We start from the raw sequence: 24598 nt of genomic DNA on the forward strand, positions 1-24598 counted from the left end.
CAGTGGTAAGAAAAAACTCCCTCTGAGGAAGAAACCTCAAGCAGACCAGACTCAAAGGGGTGACCCTCTGCTTGGGCCGTGATAACAGACACAACTGACAAAACAAAGGTACAAAGCATAGTCACATACTGTGTCACTATGTTAGCCATACGACAGGGAAAATAAGTGCCTATTATTTAACGGCTAAATAAGTGTCTGTTCCACCTAAAGGCACCTTGACGTTTGCATGAATTTGATCCCCACACTGACACGTGCTCTTGATGAGCACGAGACACCGTGCAGCTGCAGATAATTTCTCTCTGATTCTGGGAGCGATGAGAGACGGTTTCAGCAGCCAAGTTCTAACAGCAAATCTGTCTTCGGCTACAAAATGATTATTTTATATAGAGTGGTATCGAGCGGGACAAAGTGGGATGCATTGGCACAATGAATTGCACGGCAGTGCAGGGATCAAATTCATGCAAGTGTCAATAATGTTTTGGGTTGCCACGGCACATATAAAACAAACAAACCAGCAACTTATTTTTAAAAGTGATGATTTAGTGCGTGATATCAGTGTTTACATTCTTATGCAGTCCATGATTTTGGCTTTCTCATTTTTTAAAATGTACATTGTTTTAGACGTCTGTTTGAACCGGAAGGATAAAGAACATAGTCTTGTAAATATTTATATAATATAGCATGTTTAAAGCTATTTGATGTCAAGATGAAAGAAATACAGAGAAAATGTAAAAGTTCACATTGTTTCTGGCTCGACTGTACAGTTCAGTGAGTGTGACGGCTGTAATCAAATGTAAAATGAGTTTTATTTCCTCTACATGTGAGTGTCTGCTGGCCGTCGTTCACTCCAAAGACAACACAACACCATCAGTACAGTTCAAAGTGTGTTCAGTGCTCCGGCTCAGAGCCCATCACGCCGAGCACTCTGTTCAAATCCCGCTTCATCCACCGGACTGCGGGTCGAGGGTGTTGGCTGATATCATCTAGTCTTTAATTCAGCGGTCTTCACCTGGATTTAATGTGTCCGCTCGTGTAGCAGATAGTGCTGATAAATCCTGTACACCAGAGTTAACATGTTTCAGGGACCTGTGAGTAACTGTGCAGTTTATTGATCGATTAAAGTCACTCCTGGATGTGTGTGTACATAAAAAAATATACATAAATGTTGGTGTTTGATTATCAGTATGAAGCTTTAATTTTTCAGTTCTGATCAGGAAAGGATAGTGCAGGTGTCACGTCCACGCCGAGTCACTGGATGGTGTTGACAGCTTACGATATCAGCAAACGATATCTAATATATCTTGTTTTTCTGTTAGCAGCAGCGTTGTGCTGTTTAGATTCTGTGTGTTAGGTTCTAACAGGCCGGTGTGGTCGTGGTGCCTGTGTGATGAACTGAATGGTTGTGTTGGTCTTATTACTTCCCCTCCGTGTTCTTTCCTCCAGTACTTTGTCCTGCTGCTGTGTATCTTCCTGTTGGAGGTCCTGGCTGGCATCCTTGCTTATATCTACTATCGACAGGTAACCTTCAAAACTTTCAAAATGTCCTACACATTCTTAAGTAAAAAGTTTAAAAAAAAAAGTTAATTGAAAACTCCTGAAATGATGCTATTTAAAATATTAACTCAAAGAAATGGTTTACGGTGGTTCAGCCCCCAGTGTATCTTCACTGGGGGGTAAACCACCGGATACCACTGAAACAGGTTAGTACTGTTTGGTAAATTTTCATTAGTTACTTCATCCAAACCATCAACATGTCTATTAGACCCCATTCCTACCAGGCTGCTCAAGGAAGCCCTACCATTATTTAATGCTTCGATCTTAAATATGATCAATCTGTCTTTGTTAGTTGGCTATGTACCACAGGCTTTTAAGGTGGCAGTAATTAAACCATTACTTAAAAAGCCATCACTTGACCCAGCTATCTTAGCTAATTATAGGCCAATCTCCAACCTTCCTTTTCTCTCAAAAATTCTTGAAAGGGTAGTTGTAAAACAGCTAACTGATCATCTGCAGAGGAATGGTCTATTTGAAGAGTTTCAGTCAGGTTTTAGAATTCATCATAGTACAGAAACAGCATTAGTGAAGGTTACAAATGATCTTCTTATGGCCTCGGACAGTGGACTCATCTCTGTGCTTGTTCTGTTAGACCTCAGTGCTGCTTTTGATACTGTTGACCATAAAATTTTATTACAGAGATTAGAGCATGCCATAGGTATTAAAGGCACTGCGCTGCGGTGGTTTGAATCATATTTGTCTAATAGATTACAATTTGTTCATGTAAATGGGGAAAGGTTAATTATGGCGTTCCACAAGGTTCTGCGCTAGGACCGATTTCATTCACTTTATACATGCTTCCCTTAGGCAGTATTATTAGACAGCATTGCTTAAATTTTCATTGTTACGCAGATGATACTCAGCTTTATCTACCCATGAAGCCAGAGGACACACACCAATTAGCTAAACTGCAGGATTGTCTTACAGACATAAAGACATGGATGACCTCTAATTTCCTGCTTTTAAATTCAGATAAAACTGAAGTTATTGTACTTGGCCCCACAAATCTTAGAAACATGTTGTCTAACCAGATCCTTACTCTGGATGGCATTACCCTGACCTCTAGTAATACTGTGAGAAATCTTGGAGTCATTTTTGATCAGGATATGTCCTTCAATGCGCATATTAAACAAATATGTAGGACTGCTTTTTTGCATTTACGCAATATCTCTAAAATCAGAAAGGTCTTGTCTCAGAGTGATGCTGAAAAACTAATTCATGCATTTATTTCCTCTAGGCTGGACTATTGTAATTCATTATTATCAGGTTGTCCTAAAAGTTCCCTGAAAAGCCTTCAGTTAATTCAAAATGCTGCAGCTAGAGTACTGACGGGGACTAGAAGGAGAGAGCATATCTCACCCATATTGGCCTCTCTTCATTGGCTTCCTGTTAATTCTAGAATAGAATTTAAAATTCTTCTTCTTACTTATAAGGTTTTGAATAATCAGGTCCCATCTTATCTTAGGGATTGACCTCTGCTCTCTTCCACAGCATGTCTTTTTTCCTGGTTCTCTCCCTCAGCCCCAACCAGTCCCAGCAGAAGACTGCCCCTCCCTGAGCCTGGTTCTGCTGGAGGTTTCTTCCTGTTAAAAGGGAGTTTTTCCTTCCCACTGTTGCCAAGTGCTTGCTCACAGGGGGTCGTTTTGACCGTTGGGGTTTTTCTGTAATTATTGTATGGCCTTGCCTTACAATATAAAGTGCCTTGGGGCAACTGTTTGTTGTGATTTGGCTATATAAATAAAATTGATTTGATTAAAAAAAAAAAGATTTTCTTCTTTGTAGATGTTGATTTTGTGATTGTCCTGTATCATGAATGTGATCCAGGATGTCGGTGCATTCCAGGACTCGGTCACCAGGAGTGTGTCTGTATATGGTGAAAGTTTTGAACTTGTAGAGACTTTAATTTATTTCAGCACTGATGTTTGCTGACTGCATTGAAAAATGCATTGTGGCAGACATCACACCAAAAAAATGAAGGTAAGCACAGACAATAAAACTGCCAAAACAATAACCATAATCATCTAAATGACTCTACTCCTGGAAATATATGGTTTTCCATGATTCCAATCCAACCACTGTTTACACGGTTCAGATCATGACTCTTTTAGTATTAAATTCTACTGGAAACACAAATGCCAGAAATTTGTTTTGTGACATTACTATGGAGTGAATTTTGTGTATTTGTATTGCAAGCAAATACTAATAAAGAAAAAATCCAACCAAAAGATACAGTTTTGACCTGAAATTACTGGAAGTTACCTTTGACCTTGCGTGATGCATGTACACGGGGTGTGGCTGCTAACATCCGTAAGATGTCTCGTACGTCTGAGGTGTTATCTGGTTTCAAAAACAGTCATTTTAGATTTTAGAAGTGTTTATTTCTCGCTAAATTTTACAAAATATACAAGAAACATATTAGATTTAGACAGAAATAAGCTGTTTTGAGAGCACTTTTCACCATGTTGGATTATTTTGTTGAAACAAGCAGCCAGCTGATGTCTGCGTGCCTCTCTACTCTGATTGGCTGTCACCGTGTGCTTCCCAGTATCCCTTGCACAAGTTGGGGAAACCCTGATCTGTGATGTTATTATGTTTGCTCAGACAAATTCACAGATTAATTCACAATTTAATCCAGAAAAAGCAGCTGTTCCTACAGTAAATTGTATAAAGATGTGGTGGGGAACTTTAAAAGGGTCACGTGCACGTCGATGTCATTACATGGCCACAGAGTTACAGAAGCGTAAATCAGGCTTTAGGATTTTAAGGTACCACTCTGTACCACTAACCCTAACCCTTGACCAAATCTAATCTTTCTAATGCACACAGTGTCCGGCGCTTATTTCAAGCAGGCATTTATTTTTCTCAGATGAACTTTTGACCCGGTCTGGTACCGTTTCAAGGTCGGGCGTCTTTACTTCACTATCTCAGCTTCTCAGACTGTCAACTAATTAAAACATCACCACCTGACTTCACCATCCTTTCTGTTTCTTCTTCCTCCTCCCTTCTCCTCCTTTGTTTTCACCGTCCTTATCATCTTTCCTTCCTCCCTTGATATCTCCTTCACACTTGGGTTTACAGTAGTCTCCTAACTGGCTTGTTGCCATAGAAACTGAGCCCCCATCATCCACTGGTCTGGAGAACATAAGCAGACTTGCATTACCTTCACTCTGATACTGTGGTTTTTTTAGCTGCTGTGCATCACATGTGTCCTAAGGAAGGCGGTCAAATCCTCCACCGTAAACAACGTTGGCCCAACATTGAAAACATGCAGCATGTTTGCCCCTTCAGAATACACTCTGATTTTACTGTTATTGCACATTTGTGTGTGTTTGAATAGTTGAATGCAGAATTGAAGCAGAACCTGAAGGAGACTATGACCCAGAAATATCAGCAGGAAGACCAGGAGCACATCACCGTGGCTGTGGACAAACTGCAGCAGGAGGTACGTGCACCTGACACAGTGGATGAATGGAAACAAACAGGACATGTTCATTCTAACATTGACTCTACTGTCAAACTTCAGCATGGACACCAGTTTTCTTTCTAAAACAGTGCAAACTCGATGTTTGACTTCATAGATGCACAGCACATTTTATACTTTTTCATTGGATGGTTTCAAAGGCTTGTTGTTGCTTCAAAGTAACATTTTTTGCTGATTGGGTCTGTAGATTTGTGCTGTTGGCACTCAGGCTGGGTATCAGTCAAAAGTTTTGATATTTCGATACCTTCACTTTGATACTGGTTCCTTGCACAGAAAAAATAAGTAACAAATTATTTCAGCTGCAAAAGAACACTTGATAACACTGTAGTTTTTGTCCAAAGCATTTCCTTTCATTTTGGCATGAATGTCTCTCCACAGAGTCTGAGCTGAGCTCTGCCAGCTGCTGCACGTCAGCACAGGACGTCTCATTTTGGGAGAAAAAAAAACGTTTTGATCGATTGCAGTTTATTGTTTGTATTACAGCGTTTGGAAAGAGGTGTCATTTGATTTAAACGGTGTTTCACTTTGAAGTTATTAATTCTGACTGGTCTCTATCTTTCTAACGTCATGGCCAAACACATTAGGAAGAGCTGAAGCAGTGGGTCGGAGCAGTGCTTCATTGCTTCAAGCTTCTTCCGAATGTTTTCCACCTGGCTGTCACCCAGTTTCTGGCCAAATTTGATGCAGTAGCACTGCTCCAGTTGTTCCGCCATTTTCCTTGCAATGAAAATCCGTCGAGAGCACAACACACGACCTCACACAAAGGCTGCTTACCAGCAAATGACGCAATCGACAGGCGTGAAAAAGTTCACGCATGCGCACAAAGGTTCAAGGTTGATTCATGCAAGCACACGTGATTCAAATCCATCAGGTTTTTGCAAAAAATAAAAAGGTCAGATACTTTTCTAACAGACCTTGTATATGTTACCCTGAAGGGATTCAATTTATATAGCAACATGAATTGTAACTCGTATCACCCAGCCCTACTGGATATTGGTTTGTTTTTTTTGTTTATTGCAGCTGTTTATTTCTGTTTGTGACTATGTTTTTGTGCTGCCTTCTTGGCCACATCAATCTTGGAAAACAGATTTTTTAATCTCAATGAGGCTTTCACCTGGTTAAATAAAGAGTGTGTGTGTGTATGGTTTTCATCACACAGAAAACAGGGAGAGCTGACATTTGCTGTTTGCATGCTTATGTATTTTGGGTCAAGGACAAATGCTGTGAAAACAGTAAGTTGAAAGTGTTGGGAAAGTGTAGTGACACGGACCCACAACAGGGGGCGTAAATGATCGGACAATGAAAGAGCACAGACAATAAAACTGAAAGAGTCGAATATGAACACTTTACTGTTGTGAAAGAGCACAACAAAAACACAGAGGATTACAGAATTTGAGCAAACAGTCAATCCACAACGGTGACGTGTGGGCAGGCTCGAGGATAGAAGACGTCTGTCCTGAGAAGAACCGGAACCACACGATTTCCTCCGCCACCGAACCTGGAGAATACTGGAGCCGCCAAGTCCCGAAAACCCCAGGTGGCCACCGTCTCCGAATGTCGGATCTGGTACTGCTGGCAAGGAGCAAAAACAGTCAGATGTGGGTGTGTGCACACCCAGTAACAGCAATGGTGGGAATTCCACCTCCACCTCTAACACACACTCGTGCAGCTCCTATCTAACCACTTATCTGGTTGGGGTGTGAAGCGAAGCCATCGCTGATCACACCAAACGCCAATCTCTCAGATAAGGAACACCACAGGAAAGCGGCTGCAAAAAGAGTTCAGACTAAGACACAGTTTAGTGTTATGGCTGAGAATATTACCTTCACAGGCAGGTGATATCTCGGCAACGAGGTGGAGATGACGTCCGGTTTTTATGGAGTGGAATGATGAAGTGTAGATGGATGACAGCTGTCATGAGATAATGAGTGACAGCTGTCACCCCCGGCTGTGTCCGTGGCGGCAGCGCCCTCTCGTGCCTGAAGCCCACACTTCAGGCAGGGCGCCCTCTGGTGGTGGGCCAGCAGTACCTCCTCTTCTGGCAGCCCACACAACAGAAAGTGGATTTCTCCAAATATTTTTGGAGAAATTAGCAATTTTCTATAACCAGTAAACAATGGATGTTGTGCTGCAATGCACCATGGGAGTTTGGGGTTTTGGGTGTTTAAATATTGTTATTGTGGTTCATGTTAGTTTAACAGTGTTGTTAGTATTATTGATTTATTGTGTTTTTATAGTTGAATTGCTTCAGTCAGTTCAGTTAAGTCTCATGTTGCCAGAACCATGAGTGAAAGCTGTAGTGCTTTATTTTCTGCCACAGTCTCTGTTTCTGGCTGTCTAAAATTAGAAGCACCTGCTTGTGGCAGAATGTGGGCAAGACAAAACACTGTGTGTGTGTGCGTGCGTGCGTGCGTGTAACTTCAATCACAGACTGTGTAGAGCTGACATTTACCACTTGGTATGTTTATGTATTTTAGGTCAAAGATGAACGCTGCCAAAATGGAATGTTAATAGGACAGATATTTTTGGAGAAGCTACATATATTAACTAACAACACTGAACAATGGACATTGCTAACTACATTCTGGACTCACATGCCGTTCCAGCAGGGGACAGTAAGTCATCTTTACATTAAAAGCGCGAGTGCGGTCAGTGATTTTATTTAGAAAGTTCAACCATAAAGTACATAATATAATTGTAAATACATTAAAAAATACATGGATGGCACAAGAAAGTGAAAACACTTCTTTCCATTGTGGTCCATTTCAAAATCAAATGACAAAAAAGATGTAAAAATAAAATAATAATAGTGTGTATATGATAACAAGGACTTGATGGTTGAGTTCTTCTTCTAAACGCTGTTGAGGTCTAAGGTTCTAAAAACATTCTGGACTCACACACCGTTCAAACTCTGAAAAATGTCAGCTACTTATTTTATAAACACGACCCAATTGAGAGCCCGTGGATCCCCATGGGTAACACGCAAATATATAAATATATATACTTCAGGAGACTCAGGTGATGCATGTTACTGGCGTTGTGAGAAAAACACAGCTGCAACATTTTAGCCATGTGGCATGTGTCTGTGGGTGTGATGCAGCATGAAGGTGTGTGAGTGTTGAGGACTCCACCAGCTGGAAGAGGCCTGGGGGACACCAACATTACCTTTGTCCAGCAGATACAGTACTTGATCTATGTCTAGAAAGCAGCGATAGACCAGTTGGCTGGTTGGTAGTGAGGTGGAACCGTGACCCTCCTGACCTGATCTGACCTCAGTTATTGAAGCGTGGCAAGCTGTGGTTGTGACACTATTTAATTCATGAAGTGTGAAAGTCAGTTGAGGTTTTACTGTCTTCAACCATACATTTGCCTCAACAGTTCAAGTGCTGTGGGAGCAACAGATCATCTGACTGGGCTGAGAGTGTCTGGATCCGGTCCAGAGAAGCAGGGGGTCGGATGGTACCTGATAGCTGCTGCAAGACGCCAACTGACCACTGTGGGCGCCGAGACCACCCCTCCAACATTTACAAAGTTGAGGTAAGAGAAGGAAAGCTTGTGGTGGTGATGGTAGTTGGGTTGAATTCTTTCACTTTATTGCAAGAAGTGTTGAAACACGAGGAGTGTACTGTTTCACCGTTCAGGGTGGGTGCATTACGAAACTGGAGAACTTCATCCTGGACCATCTGAAGATCATTGGGGCGGTGGGTGTCGGGATTGCCTTTGTACAGGTGAGCTGCAACAATGATTAAAACTATGCATTTTAAACTCAGGCCTTAAATGTGTACATATGTGTTGATTAGGGCTGTTCATGTTATATCGTGAAAAAAATAAAAGCTCTGAGAGACTTCAGGCCACATGTTGTTTTTGTTCCACTTGGGGTTTTATATGTTCAGACCAAAGTTGAACTCAGTCAGATAAGATTTAGAGGTCCCCCAGAGTGACACATGTTCCTCTCCCTCTGCTGGCAAGACAGCGTCACCCTAACGGGAGAAGACTCTGGTGCCATACTTTTCTTTTACAGCTACATGTGATGGCTTCTGATAGTAAAAAGTGTTGGTTGATTGGTCGCCCAGAGGAGAACATGACTGGAAGGCGTCTCCCCTTTTTGCTTGTTTGGGGAACTTGTTGCTTTGTGGGGACCCTAAACAGTGTCCCGTTACAATCAGATTTGGCACAGATCTTTTATTAGAACATGTGGCCCAAAAGATTTTGTAACATTTGACATTTTGAACAGGTCTAGTGTTGATTCTATCCTTCGAAGTGTTAAAACGTGGCACAGCTATGTTTCACTGTGAAATGTGTAGAAACGGAGGGGTATTTTATATGGTGGGTGTTGATCTTATGACAGTCTCCAGAAATCACTGTGTTTGAACAGAATCATCACAGAGGATTAGAACAAAACCAAACCTTGCTGTTGTCTTCTTTGTTGGTCTTAGTTAGAGTGATAATGACAGATCACCTGATAAGTGGTCGGTGAACTTGAACGCTGCCTGTGGTTGAGACCAGTTTGGTGATTATGGCGACACATTACACACTCAGACAGTGAACCGTGTAATCTGCTGCACCCTGTGTCCGGTGTAACACACATTCCTAATGTATCATCACGGAGCTCATCCAGCTTCACTGGTATTGTCATAAGCTTTTGCCTTTTGTCAGTTATTCTGAAACATTAGAGTCATCAAACTCTGAGGTTTTGTTTGCTTAATCCTCCAGATGCACCTTTTGAGATATTGTAGGTTTTCTAGTGATTTTCTTTTTTCTTGTGTCTGAACACCAGATCATAGGGATGGTGTTCACATGCTGCCTGTACCAACGCCTAAAGGCCGAGCCGTACTGAGGGGTGACACGCAGCTTCATCATCACAGAGCTTCGTTTCATTTCATCTCTCACATGAAGCCCACGGACGTCTGGCAACAAACTCACTTACCCTTCAGAGGATTTCGGCTTGGTAGACAAAGGACAGGTTTAGTTCAGTGCTTAAGAACTCAAACCGCATCATCATCATCATCATCATCATCACAGAGATACCAAAAAAACAGAACGGTTATCACGGGGCTGTAAGGGACAAATTAAGACAAAGTGCCTCTGTGGGACAGACGCTTGTGTCTTCCTCCCCACTGGGTGTCGTGAACACTGAAACCACCACTCTGTACCAAATGATAATCAAACTTCTTGTTTTCCAGCTGCTGGTTTTAACTGCAGCATGTGATGTTTCCACCTTAACTGTCCACTTGCACATGTTCTGTTTGTTTGTTTGTGGCCTTTTAAACCTTCCACTTATTCTTCTGTTTTTACATTTGTGTGTCTGTTTCTTTTTACTCACACTGGAGGTTTGTTCTTATGGGACTGTATCTGCCGCATTTCTAATCTGTATGAAGGGAGAACAAAGAGCGCCACCTGTATTATATTGATGGGTTTTTATAGAACTGATTCCACACACTAATTATCTGTAATGACCTGCTGTATTTAAAAAAAAGAGCATTTCCAACCTGAGTCATGTATCTACTGATGTCTCTTTTTAGATGATCTTAAATGATTTTTTTTTTAGTTTTCTATAGACTGTATATATATATAGATAGAGATAGATAATTGTGTTTAACAGACAAGGGTTAAAAAATGATACTCAGTGTTGTGTGGTTTTTTTTTTTTCCCCTCACGTTTAAAGGTGTAGTCCTCTTTGATTATCCTCAAATTTGGCAAAATTGACTTCATGCTGAAATGTAACTACTGTCATATACTTCATTTCTGTGGTTTATTGCGAACTTCCTGATATTTTGGGGGATTCCACGGCAGATCTGATCAGTTGACTTTGAGAGGTCTTGCAGACAACATGAATAAGAAGTGCATGTGCACATGTATTCAGTGGGAACAATGAATTTCTTTAAAGTTTTGGAAGTGTGCCTAATTTTAATATTGCCACCTGTCAGTCCACCCGTGTAATACCTGTCCAGCAGATATGCAGCTAAACGTCCTCACCTGTGTTACTGTGTGGAGGCTTTGCATTGTTTCTTCTTCAGTTTTACAGTTTTCACTCACAGTTAAAGATCCACCACATCATCAGCTTCATGATTCTGACACTGACTGAGTTTACCTTCAGGGGTTGGAAAATCCCCCCGACATCACCTGTGATGTCCCCACAGACACCGGCTGGGTTTCCATTACAGATTTGTGCAAAGGTTAAGTGATAAGTTGACAAAACACAATAGTCCAATGACAGCCTTTCTGTTGACCAATAGAACATCACTGCTGTGTTTTGTCTTCTCAGAGTAACTGGCATTCAAACGAAGCTCTGCATCTGCCAAGGATGTAATGAAACCACCAGCGTTTATTTATTTGTCTGTCTGTTAGCAGGATTACGTCAAAACTACTGCACAAATTTTGACTAAATTTTTACCACAGATAGATATTAGGTCATGGAAATTTTGGAGGTGATCCTGGATCGAGGTTTCACTTATTTCAGGCTTTGAAGGATTATGTAAAAAAAAAAAAAAAGAAAGAAAAAAGAAACTCCTTCACAGATTCTCACCACATTTGCACCACGGATTGATATTTGGCCATATAGAAAACTCCAGTGAATTTTGAAGGTGATCATTATGAATAATAAGAGTAAACACAGTTGTTGTTTGACAGTAAATGGCTTTACCCAAAAAATAACCATGAGGAGAGAAAAGGTTTTTCATATTCATTTCATTCATATTGTCTGAAGAATGGCCACAAAAATTTTCCGATTCTGCTGGTGTATGTAAACATTTGGGTACAACTGTATCTTGTTGCTGTATTTTAACAAATTTCTAAATTGCTTTCAGACAAAGCAAAGTTTGATCATATTGACTGTATCAGACTGTGACTCCTTCAGTTCAGTACTAAGGAACAAAATTGTAGTTGTGCAGAGGAAAGTCCTTTTTATGACTTAAATGATTTTTAAAAAGTCTAAAGGGATGAGACACCTTTACTTAAACATCTGCTGTGTTCCTGTTTGTGATGATCCCTGAGTGATTCGTTTGAATAAAGGTAAATGATGGACTTTGTGCTGATCTTTGAACCCGCTGACACGGTGTCCTTCAGCTCACAGGTCGTCCTTCATACTGCGGAGGACTGAGCGCGCGCGTGCCGCTGGTCCTCACACAGTGTGCACCAGCTTACAGCCGCATTAGAGAATTAATCCAAATTCAATCTGTTAATGTATGCATACCGCGGGCAGGTAGATCAGGCGTTCTGGCCTGGAACAGGAGTCATCGAGTCACTAGGAGGCAGCAGCCGCCAGACTTTGGCCCCCACACTGGCAGCAGCTGGTGAGGGTGAGGGGGTACAGTAGGCCTTTAGGGATTCCACCACCACCACTTTGCTCCTTCACTGCACTTTCCTGAAGGGATTTTTTTAATCCACTCAAAAAGTGTGTGTTTATGCTTCTGTCTCCAGGGGTGTTTCTTTTCACTCCAACCTCACTGTGACGTTCGTCACGCTGAGGTCAGTGACCTCCTAGAGGGCGCGCGCCTCATCATCACATACTGAACACAACAAGTACAAAACACAAATTCCAACCAGCCAATCACAGTGGATGTGGGTGTGGCAGGAGGAGTGGTCTGCTGCTCCTTTTTATTTCATCGCTTTAGCTAAGTGGTTTTGTGAAGAACGTCTGAAATGCCAAATTGGTGGTGTCAGTCTTTATCTTTGTGTAGGTTGATGTTAATGTGGAGCTCCACAGATCCTGTTTTAAACTGCATTCATGTGTCAAATATTGTAATTTTACCTCCATTCTCTTGGTAAAAACAGGAGCTGTTTTCCAGAGTTGGACACAAATTACAAGTCTGATTTAGTCTTTGCATTTCCTTTGACCGTGGTGGAGGTGGACCGACGGCTCAGGACGCCAGCGCTGTTTTACAGCAATCATCAGCATCCACAAAGCACATCTTTTACACAAACTAGTAGAAACACACTCGTATGCCACAAGTTCCATTTTGGTCTAAATGGACTGAAGTGTCCGTGTAAGTGTGCCGGGGCTCGTGAAGTGTGTAAATGAGCTGCAAGAACTGTGCTAACTAACCCCAGAAGCAGAAGACGTGTGAGTGCATTTTAGTCCATCTAACAGTCATTTGTTCTCATTTGAGTCTCTGAATCTGTTGTCGAATCCACACTCGGTGTGTGGTTGAATACACAGAGCGGTCACACATTTCAATAATTTTCTCCTGCATTTGTTGACCATGTGGAGATCCTCTGGCTGCCTTTGTGCCAAATCATGATTATAATCACCTGTTTGAAGTAGTGTTTCTCAACTGCTTTAACCTGCTTAAAGAAACTGGGATCCACTTGGTCTTCACAAGCACCTTCTCCACATCTCCTGTGTTCATACTGTTCCAATGGGTCCACACATTTTTTTTACACCCTTTTACAGTTAACAAGGACATCCTTCCAGCTGTGCTGCCCAAACCTGTTGGTTTAATCATGCTAAACTCACAGCTGCTGGATGTTACCTGCATCAGTATGAACTCACTAACACATTTGTGTGAAAGTTGACCCAAATGTTCAGTCTGCGTCGGCCTACAAAAAGCACCACCTCTGTGTTGCTCTTTGGAACCGTGGCTCAAAGAGGTCTGAGGCAGGTGGAAGGAACCGAGGTCGTCCAGGCTGGATACGACCCCTCCATGCTGTTAATGTCCACATCACTGTCCCTGTGAACAGAGGGACTGAATATTCACAGTAGCTGTTTGAACTCGTAGGTTTCATTAGATTTCTGAATGTTTACAGAACTTAAATTTTCAGCCAAGTTTGGAAAAAAGAATGGCATCAATACAGTGTCTTGGTCTTTCTGATTTTGGATTGAATTCTTTACAGGACTTTATTTTTGGCACTTGCTATAATACAGAGTTTCCCCAAACAAATGTCTCAAAAATAAAGCCATCACAAATCTATCCTGATATCAGTCATACGGCATCTTCAGGGCCGTATATAGGAATGTGAAAGGGGGGGGTTCAAATCCTTGAGTTGGAGGTCCAGTGGGCCGCAGGGCCCCTGGTGGGGTCGAGGGCCCTCGTGGGGCGCTCGAAGCAGAAGCTTTTTGAGGATTTCGAGGGGTAAAAAGCTACATAAATTTCATTTGAAACCCAAAATGTATCATTTTAGGAAATACATTTTTATATACAAATAGTCCTTGCTTGGGATTGGATCATTTGCCATAAGAACCACCCAGGAAGAACCAAGATAACATTAATGCAAACTTTATACCTGCCTGTCGGTTGCGAATGACGCAACCGACAGGCGTAAAAAACTCATGCATGCGCACGAAGCTTCAAGCTTGGCTGATGCAAGTGCACATGATTCAAATCCATATAGTTTTTGCAAAAAATAAAAAGGTTGGATAGTTTTCTAACAGACCTCGTATTTAGCGGTATTAATATTCGCGTTTACATTATGAATATGTACGTATATGTACGTTATGTATTAAAATAGCGGTATTTAATTTGGCGACCTTGTTTAACTCGCAAAATTCGTGTAATAAATCCCACGCGAATATTTGCACCTTTACAGTATTTGCAACAGGAAGGAGAAGCTCCCTTTATTTCTCAGCTTATACATACAAACATGTTTTTACAAACCAGACAAGTGTAATTGTGTGTCTACATGGGTATTTACAAGCTTACTAATCTGTTTGATATCAGAGGAGGATAGGGACCAGGGAGCAAAAATTCTCAACCCCCATGGGAAAAGTTTATCTAGCAGTTTCCCCTTTCATCACTTAAGGGATTACTCTGGCAGAGGAAATTGAAACTTGAGGGTGTGTGATAATAGCTGTGTAACAGTTAGTGCTTGTTGCTTATTATCAATGAAAAGAAAATATATAACATTGATATCCAGATCAGAAAAAAATCAGCAGAGTTCTCAGGGGGGGAGGCCCCCGAACCCCCTCTATATACGGGCATGATTTTCTCTGGTGTTCATTTCTAATTTCACCTCAGTCTGTAAGAGTTTTGGTGTTCAATATGTGCACGGCTCCTGTGGTGGGGCCAGACCTGCCTTTGTTAACGCTGTGAACAGTTCCATCATTAATCAGCTTATAAAAGAGATAACTAGGTTTAAGGATATGATTCCTTCTTTATGTTCTCTAATGCCATATACCAACACAGTGCAGAGTAGCTACCTAAACTCTGTAAGTGAGATAGAGTATCTCGTCAATAGTTTTACATCCTCATTGAAGACAACTTTGGATGCTGTAGCTCCTCTGAAAAAGAGAGCTTTAAATCAGAAGTGCCTGACTCCGTGGTATAACTCACAAACTCGTAGCTTAAAGCAGATAACCCGTAAGTTGGAGAGGAAATGGCGTCTCACTAATTTAGAAGATCTTCACTTGGCCTGGAAAAAGAGTCTGTTGCTCTATAAAAAAAAAAGCCCTCCATAAAGCTAGGACATCTTACTACTCATCACTAATTGAAGAAAATAAGAACAACCCCAGGTTTCTTTTCAGCACTGTAGCCAGGCTGACAAAGAGTCAGAGCTCTATTGAGCTGGGTATTCCATTAACTTTAACTAGTAATGACTTCATGACTTTCTTTGCTAACAAAATTTTAACTATTAGAGAAAAAATTACTCATAACCATCCCAAAGACGTATCGTTATCTTTGGCTGCTTTCAGTGATGCCGGTATTTGGTTAGACTCTTTCTCTCCGATTGTTCTGTCTGAGTTATTTTCATTAGTTACTTCATCCAAACCATCAACATGTTTATTAGACCCCATTCCTACCAGGCTGCTCAAGGAAGCCCTACCATTATTTAATGCTTCGATCTTAAATATGATCAATCTATCTTTGTTAGTTGGCTATGTACCACAGGCTTTTATGGTGGCAGTAATTAAACCATTACTTAAAAAGCCATCACTTGACCCAGCTATCTTAGCTAATTATAGGCCAATCTCCAACCTTCCTTTTCTCTCAAAAATTCTTGAAAGGGTAGTTGTAAAACAGCTAACTGATCATCTGCAGAGGAATGGTCTATTTGAAGAGTTTCAGTCAGGTTTTAGAATTCATCATAGTACAGAAACAGCATTAGTGAAGGTTACAAATGATCTTCTTATGGCCTCGGACAGTGGACTCCTCTCTGTGCTTGTTCTGTTAGACCTCAGTGCTGCTTTTGATACTGTTGACCATAAAATTTTATTACAGAGATTAGAGCATGCCATAGGTATTAAAGGCACTGCGCTGCGGTGGTTTGAATCATATTTGTCTAATAGATTACAATTTGTTCATGTAAATGGGGAATCTTCTTCAGACTAAAGTTAATTATGGAGTTCCACAAGGTTCTGTGCTAGGACCAATTTTATTCACTTTATACATGCTTCCCTTAGGCAGTATTATTAGACGGTATTGCTTAAATTTTCATTGTTACGCAGATGATACCCAGCTTTATCTATCCATGAAGCCAGAGGACACACACCAATTAGCTAAACTGCAGGATTGTCTTACAGACATAAAGACATGGATGACCTCTAATTTCCTGCTTTTAAACTCAGATAAAACTGAAGTTATTGTACTTGGCCCCACAAATCTTAGAAACATGGTGTCTAACCAGATCCTTACTCTGGATGGCATTACCCTGACCTCTAGTAATACTGTGAGAAATCTTGGAGTCATTTTTGATCAGGATATGTCATTCAAAGCGCATATTAAACAAATATGTAGGACTGCTTTTTTGCATTTACGCAATATCTCTAAAATTAGAAAGGTCTTGTCTCAGAGTGATGCTGAAAAACTAATTCATGCATTTATTTCCTCTAGGCTGGACTATTGTAATTCATTATTATCAGGTTGTCCTAAAAGTTCCCTGAAAAGCCTTCAGTTAATTCAAAATGCTGCAGCTAGAGTACTAACAGGGACTAGAAGGAGAGAGCATATCTCACCCATATTGGCCTCTCTTCATTGGCTTCCTGTTAATTCTAGAATAGAATTTAAAATTCTTCTTCTTACTTATAAGGTTTTGAATAATCAGGTCCCATCTTATCTTAGGGACCTCGTAGTACCATATCACCCCAATAGAGCGCTTCGCTCTCAGACTGCAGGCTTACTTGTAGTTCCTAGGGTTTGTAAGAGTAGAATGGGAGGCAGAGCCTTCAGCTTTCAGGCTCCTCTCCTGTGGAACCAGCTCCCAATTCAGATCAGGGAGACAGACACCCTCTCTACTTTTAAGATTAGGCTTAAAACTTTCCTTTTTGCTAAAGCTTATAGTTAGGGCTGGATCAGGTGACCCTGAACCATCCCTTAGTTATGCTGCTATAGACGTAGACTGCTGGGGGGTTCCCATGATGCACTGTTTCTTTCTCTTTTTGCTCTGTATGCACCACTCTGCATTTAATCATTAGTGATTGATCTCTGCTCCCCTCCACAGCATGTCTTTTTCCTGGTTCTCTCCCTCAGCCCCAACCAGTCCCAGCAGAAGACTGCCCCTCCCTGAGCCTGGTTCTGCTGGAGGTTTCTTCCTGTTAAAAGGGAGTTTTTCCTTCCCACTGTAGCCAAGTGCTTGCTCACAGGGGGTCGTTTTGACCGTTGGGGTTTTTACGTAATTATTGTATGGCCTTGCCTTACAATATAAAGCGCCTTGGGGCAACTGTTTGTTGTGATTTGGCGCTATATAAAAAAAAAATTGATTGAATTGATTGATTGATAAAAGCACCAAATCACAACAAAAGGTGCTGCACAGAGAACAACTCAAACTAAAATTTTAAATAAGTGTACAAGGTCTATTAGAAAAGTATCTGACATTATTTTTTTCAAAACCCATATGGATTTGAATCACGTGTGATTGCGTCAGACAAGCTTGAACCCTCGTGCGCATGTGTGAGTTTTTTCAGCCTGTCGGTTGCGTCATTCGCCTGTGAGCAGGCTTTGAGTGAGGAGTGGTCCAGCCCCCTCGTCGGATTTTCATTGCCAGGAAATGGCGGAATGATTTGGGCTTTTTTCCATCAGAATTTTTTCAGAAACTGTTAGAGACTGGCAGCTGGAAACCATTAGAAAAATTTATCTGGCTTTCAGTGAAAATGTTACAGGCTTGATAGAGAATAAGGAGTGTTACTGTCACTTTAAGGACAGCCCCCAGCGGCTGTGGGGCGCGCCGCGCTCCGAAGCCGCCATCGACAGGCTGAACGACCATTTCATTTCTAAACAGATGGCTGTATGGATCCGTGACCGTCGTGTGCACTTTCTCTGGTTATCACAAGAGCTGGACATCAACCATTTTCCGGCAGATTTCACTCTTAACAAGAGATTTTGTCATGGAAAGCCGAGCGGAGGCTTGGCGCGTCACGATGGATTCGCTACTGGAGCGAGACAAAACCACCTCTGTTTTGATCTCACAGGACGGCTTTGAGATGGCGTTCAGACAGCTGTCGGTGGTTTTTCCATCGAGTGATTATCCGAGTAATTGTGGATGTACCTGGACATGCCAGAACATGTCCCGTGAGGCTTCATCAGGGCGTTGCTTTGCGCCATGCGGCAGCGCCACAACGCGCAAAGCCTTCGCTCCTCTTTCCTTGACAAAAACTCCTGTAACAGTGGAATGTGCCATTCATTTCCAAACTGGACGCTGTGTTTTATCCGGGACGTCGTCTGACTAGCACAGGAATTGTGAAAAGACGTGGACATCAGCACTTTTTCGGCACATTGAGACAGACGTGCGGAGGAATTCCGCGCGTCGTGGCGGTGCCGCATGGCGCAAAGCAACGCCGTGATGAAGCCTCACGGGACATGTTCTGGCATGTCCAGGCACATCCACAATTTCATGAAGCTTCAAGCTTGGCTGACGCAATCACACGTGATTCAAATCCATATGGTTTTTGAAAAAAATAATAAGGTCGGATACTTTTCTAATAGACCTCGTACATAATTAAAAAAACACAAGAGAATAAAACATAAGAAAAATAAAAACTGTTAATAAGAGAGAATAAAAGTACGTTTTAGGTCTTGATTTAAAAATGTCCACAGACTCTGACTGCCTCACAGTCACATGAAGGCTGTTCCACAGGGCGGGTGCGCAGTGAGAAAAAGCTGTTTGACCCGCCGACTTTTTCTTCACCCTTGGAACACACAATGGTCCCACATCCTGCGACCGCAAAACCCTGGCCGGCCAGATAAAAAGGTGCCAGCCCCTGGACAACTTTATAGGTTAATAACAAAACTTTAAAATCTGCTGTCATAGAGACAGGAAGCCAGTGCAAGGATGCCAGAATGGGTGTGATATGTTCAGACCTTCTGCTACATATCAAAAGTCTGGCGGCAATGTTCTGAACCAGCTGAAGACCCCTAATGCTGGACTATGGCAACCCTGAAAATAGAACATTACAATAATCCAATCTAGAAGAGACAAAAGCGTGAATCCGGGTCTCAGCTCAGTCATAGACAGGATGGGGCGGATCCTCGCTATATTTCACAGATGGAAAAAAAAGCAGTCCTAGTAACATCCCTAATATGGAGGTCAAAGGACAATGTGGGATCAAAAATTACCCCAAGGTTCCTCACTTTGTCAGTGTGATGTATGACACATGAGCCTAGGCTAAGCATTAACTGGTCAAATTGATGCCGATGTCTCACTGGACCAAGAACCATCATTTCAGTCTTATCAGAGTTCAAAAGTAGGAAGTTTCTAGACATGCAGCTGCTCACTGATAGAAGACGGTCCTCCAGAGATTTTATGGGAATGAGATTAACCGCAGTTATCGGCATGTATAACTGAGTATCATCGGCATAACAATGAAAGGCAATCCCAAAATGCTGCAGTATACAGCCAAGGGGTGCTATATAAAGGGAGAAAAGCAGGGGTCCTAAGACAGACCCCTGTGGAACCCAAAATTTCATGTCACTAAGGTTAGAGGTAGTGTTACTGTACAAAACACAGTGAGAACGACTGGTCAAGTATGACGTCAGCCATGCAAGGGCACTCCCAGTAATCCCAAAATGATTTTCCAGCCTATCAAGTAGAATATGATGATCCACTGTATCAAATGCAGCACTGAGATCTAACAGCAACAGAACCGTAGTGGTGTCTGAATCCATTGTAAGCAGAAGATCATTCACCACTTTAGTGAGAGCCGTCTCTGTGGAATGATATTTTCTAAAAGCAGACTGCAGTGGCTCAAAGAGATTATTCTCAGTAAGATGGTCCACGAGCTGCCGTGACACCACTTTTTACAGAATTTTAGAGAAAAATGATAGATTTGGTATCGGCCGATAGTTTGTCAATACACTAGGGTCAAGATTAGGTTTCTTAAGTAATGGTTTAATCATTGCAGATTTGAAACATTTAGGAACAGATCCAGAAGTAAATGAGAGATTAATAATTTCCAGCACATTCAGTTCAAGAGTGGACCACAGGTCCTTAAACAGTTTTGTTGGTATAAGATCAAATAAACAGGTTGTGCTTTTTGTTGACATTACGAGTTTTGTCAGCATGTCTAGTGAGATACTATCAAATTCTGTAAATCCAGGTAATACCTCAGTAGCAGGGAGCAGTGGTTGGGCCAAGGCATGCTAAGATATGCTCAACCTAATTTCTTCTATTTTCTTCTCAAAGTAAATGGACTGCATTTATATCGCGCTTTTCCATCTGCATCAGACACTCAAAGTGCTTTACAATAATGCCTCACATTTACCCCGATGTGAGGGTGCTGCCATACAAGGTGCTCACTACACACCGGGAGCAATAGGGGATTAAAGACCTTGCCCAAGTCAGGCTGGGATTTGAACCGAGGATCTTCTGGTCTCAGCCCAACACCTTAACCACAAGACCATCACCTCCCCTTGGATTATTTCTAAGCTTGTTTATTACTGCAGTGATGTATTAAACCTTAAATGTCACCAACACACCGCTCCGTTTTCTGAAGTGCCTCCTCCAAAAGGAGCACAAGGAAACGGAGCAGATCCACTGGGATTTCCATGAGCACAGGCGGCAGGTCGAAGTGGGGCTTAACCAGTCTGGACCCAGATGACAGCAGCGGCTCACAAAGAGCATTAATGTCCGAAAGAGTCTGACAGTTGTACACGACCAGAGCAGAGCCTTCCCGACAAGACACACAGAGCAAAAAAATAACTGAAACAACAAAATACTCGGCAAACGAGAACGAGAAGGCTGACAGCAAACCATCACAGACGCCGTCTTGCCACCAAGATTGTGTGTGAACCCTCCGTGATACCATGGGATTTGACCACTTACAGACATAACTTCATATGGATAAATAGTGGACTGTTTTATTTTCTGCTGCAATCACCGCAGCAATCGCGAAAAGTATTTTTTTTTTCGGTTCCCACTCGAGAAGAAAAGATGAAGCGAGTGGGAGACGATGTGTTAGTAAGTTAGCCGACACAGCTAACCAGAGTAGCTCCGTTCTCTCGCCTGCAAAACCGCCTCGACACGTTTGAGCTCCGGGTCAGAAACAAACTGCAACATGTGTTGTGTGTGCCGCCAGAAGAGGAGGTACTGCTGGCCCACCACCAGAGGGCGCCCTGCCTGAAGTGCGGGCTTCAGGCACGAGAGGGCGCTGCCGCCACGGACACAGCCGGGGGTGACAGCTGTCACTCATTATCTCTTGACAGCTGTCACCCATCTATACTTCATCATCCCACTCCATAAAGACTGGACGTCATCTCCACCTCGTTGCCGAGATATCGTCTACCTTAGGAGGTAACCTTCTCAGCCTGCATATCCAGATAAGTGGTTACTCAGACACTGCACGAGTGTGTGTTAGAGGTGGAGGTGGAATTCCCACCGTTGTTGTTACTGGGTGTTCACACACCCACATCTGATTGTCTCTGCTCCTCGCCAGCAGTACCAGATCCGACACGCGGAGACAGTGGCCACCTGGGGTGTTCGGGATTTGGCGGCTCCAGTATTCTCCGGGTTCGGTGGCGGAGGAAATCGTGTGGTTCCGGTTCTTCTCAGGACAGACGTCCTCTATCCTTGAGCCTGCCCACACGTCACCTTTGCTAATTGACTATTGTACATATTCTGTAATCTGCTGTGTTTAGTTGTGCTTTTCACAACAGTAAAGTGTTCATATTTTACTCTTTCATTGTCCGTTCATTTACGCCCCCTGTTGTGGGTCCGTGTCACTACACTTTCACAACACATGTCTACTTTCTGCCACATTGTCACTTTTTCTTTGCATCTTCATTTTGTTTGTGTGTAATCTGCCCAAAACCCATGGAAAATGCCGCGGTTAGTCCCCTGGAAGTAGAGAAATGATTTCATATGTGTCATGTTTTACTGCTTTCGCGCCCGTCCTCAAACGAGACTGCGGTCTCCTCTTCTCCATATTGTCTTTCTGTCAAGAACTTTTGTAACTGCAAACTGACTTTGATGTTGTCGTTGGGTTTGCACCATCGATTTAGTCTCAAAGTAGAATTCCACCAGTTTCCCTTTGTGCTTGATTGTAAGCGGCGTCCTCATTGGATCAGTCTCAAACTACATCAGAAGAAATTCCTCACATATAGCTTAATGTCTGGGGGGAAAAAAAAATAGATTTCAGATTAGCTGTTGCAGAATTAGAGTCAAGTGATTTTGTGGTGCTGTTTTTTGGACACCCTGTATGTAACCTTCAACAAATGGCACATGATACAAGCCTGGCCCCACTAGTTCACACTGACGGCTGTATTTGGTGTTTCGTCATCCATTGTGTCATGATAGATTGTAAGAACGTATTCATGTTGTTTGAAGGAAAGATTAATTTTTGTTACATTTTGTATTGTCACTGTTCGAGCCTTCTGCAACCATGTGCCAATTTAGTGAAAAGTTTTTATTCATTGGTCACAGCATTGAAGTGACTGACTTTGCATGTTTTGATGTATAATGGCCCCTTCACGCCTTGACCATTTAGCCAGTGTATGCCAACTGTGCTAAAAATACCGACGTACGTGTAATACGTTATGGGTAGTTTTTGTATAAGTTAAGAACACATTGAAGCATGCTCATATGGGTCATTCTTTAACTACGGGCACTATTGGCCTTGTAATTTCCACCACACCATTGCCTTACAATATAAAGCGCCTTGGGGCAACTGTTTGTTGTGATTTGGTGCTATATACATGTGCTCTGATGTCACTGTTTATCTCCATAGAAACTACCCAAGCAATCTTTCATACAAACTGTTTAAAGGGACATTACAGTGTTGTGGTGGAAATTACGGCAATACTGTGGGACAACTACATTTTGTTTAAAAAAAATCACAACAGTTGTATGACATTGAATACCCCAATTATGTTTTGATTATTTTACTGATATTTTATTCAGAGATATTTTAAAACATTAGAAAAAACGTTTCTTTACCATTCATTTTTATCATTGAAGATCAAAAGTCTGGGTGTGGGACAAGCACAAAATATTTGCATATAATGATGCTGAAAAAAGGTGAAAAAGTCATCATAGACTACTAGAACAAATTTCTTAACACCCTTTCATTGTAAAGATAACTATAAAAGTGTGAAATTTCCCCTTTTTTCTGTTTTTCATACAATATGGATCAAAGGACATAATAAGTGCCCGTAGTCTAAGAATCACCCATATACCTCATAATACAGTGAGTTTGTCGAAAAAATTTGGGGGCATGCACAATATTTTCAACATATGCCAGCATATCACTTGTCAAAATACATCCATTGATGCTGTCCATTGATTGGCTGAACAACTGAAAGCTGCAGTCCTCATGCAAACAGTTCAGACTGTTTCAAATATTAAAACCACACGCACAGAGTAAATATAAAGTCTTAATCTGACCTGTTTGTTTCAGTCGGATTCATCGTCACAGTCTGACAAAAACATATCCACATAAAGCCTCCTGATTTTGGAAAATGACATCTGAAAATACTTTAGTTCCTTGTTGTGGCTGAAGAAATGTAGCGCTTTCAAAGACGTCCCTCTGTGGTTTGTTTCTCAGTCTGAGCCAGAGAATGCCGGCGCTTTGTGTCACAACAGGAAAATTAACTTATTTTAAAAGTTGAAAGAGTCAGCGCCTCATTCATTCACGTCAGCGTTTATCACAGACATCAGTTGACTCTTCAGCATTCTGCATGCCATGAAAATAAATCCCATGATCCAGAAAGACAAAAATAAAATAAAAACTTAAATTACTCTGGCCTCTGCGTTGAGGGGCGAGGCCATGTGACAGCGTACACGCGTTCGATGACATGCATGTCAACATCTATGTGTTCCTCCTGCCAAATAAAAGGGTTCTGCCAGCAGAGGAAATGCAATCCAATCCAGACTTAACTGTTCCAACCTGTACCATACTGTGCAGTGCCGACCTGGACCACTGTGTGGAAACAGGGCTGTCAGCATATGCTGGCTAAATCGTCAAAGTGTGACAGGGTCCTAAGACTTGCATGAAAGCAGCTGAGAAAATTCTAACATTATTTTTTTTATGTCTTTACCTGCCCTAAATTGTCCCTGTCCCAAGTTTGTTTGGTTTTTTGTTTGTTTTTTGAGTGTGTTGCAGGTCTGAAATGCAGGAATTCCATTTGTATGTTAACAAATGGAATGAAGTTGATCAGGTAAAACATGAAATATTTGTGGCTCACTCTGTCTTCAGTGAAGAAC

The 24598-nt window shown here is 41.9% G+C and overlaps 1 protein-coding gene across 3 annotated transcripts in view; it reads left to right on the plus strand.

Annotated features, from left to right (window-relative positions):
- The window catches only part of LOC117501387 (CD151 antigen-like), a 114594-nt gene extending 103663 nt beyond the window's left edge, over window positions 1–10931 (plus strand). For 2 of the 3 annotated variants that reach the window (XM_034160273.1, XM_034160256.1), the window contains 6 exons: window positions 1444–1518; window positions 4892–4996; window positions 8414–8572; window positions 8677–8763; window positions 9813–9903; window positions 9953–10931. In XM_034160273.1, coding sequence (XP_034016164.1) covers window positions 1444–1518; window positions 4892–4996; window positions 8414–8572; window positions 8677–8763; window positions 9813–9872 — 486 coding nt within the window. In that variant the 3' untranslated portion in view covers window positions 9873–9903; window positions 9953–10931. The other variant, XM_034160264.1, reaches the window with a different exon arrangement.
- The last annotated feature ends 13667 nt before the right edge of the window (window positions 10932–24598 follow it).

Source organism: Thalassophryne amazonica, chromosome 2 (assembly GCF_902500255.1).
Source record: "Thalassophryne amazonica chromosome 2, fThaAma1.1, whole genome shotgun sequence".
NCBI classification, from domain to species: domain Eukaryota; kingdom Metazoa; phylum Chordata; class Actinopteri; order Batrachoidiformes; family Batrachoididae; genus Thalassophryne; species Thalassophryne amazonica.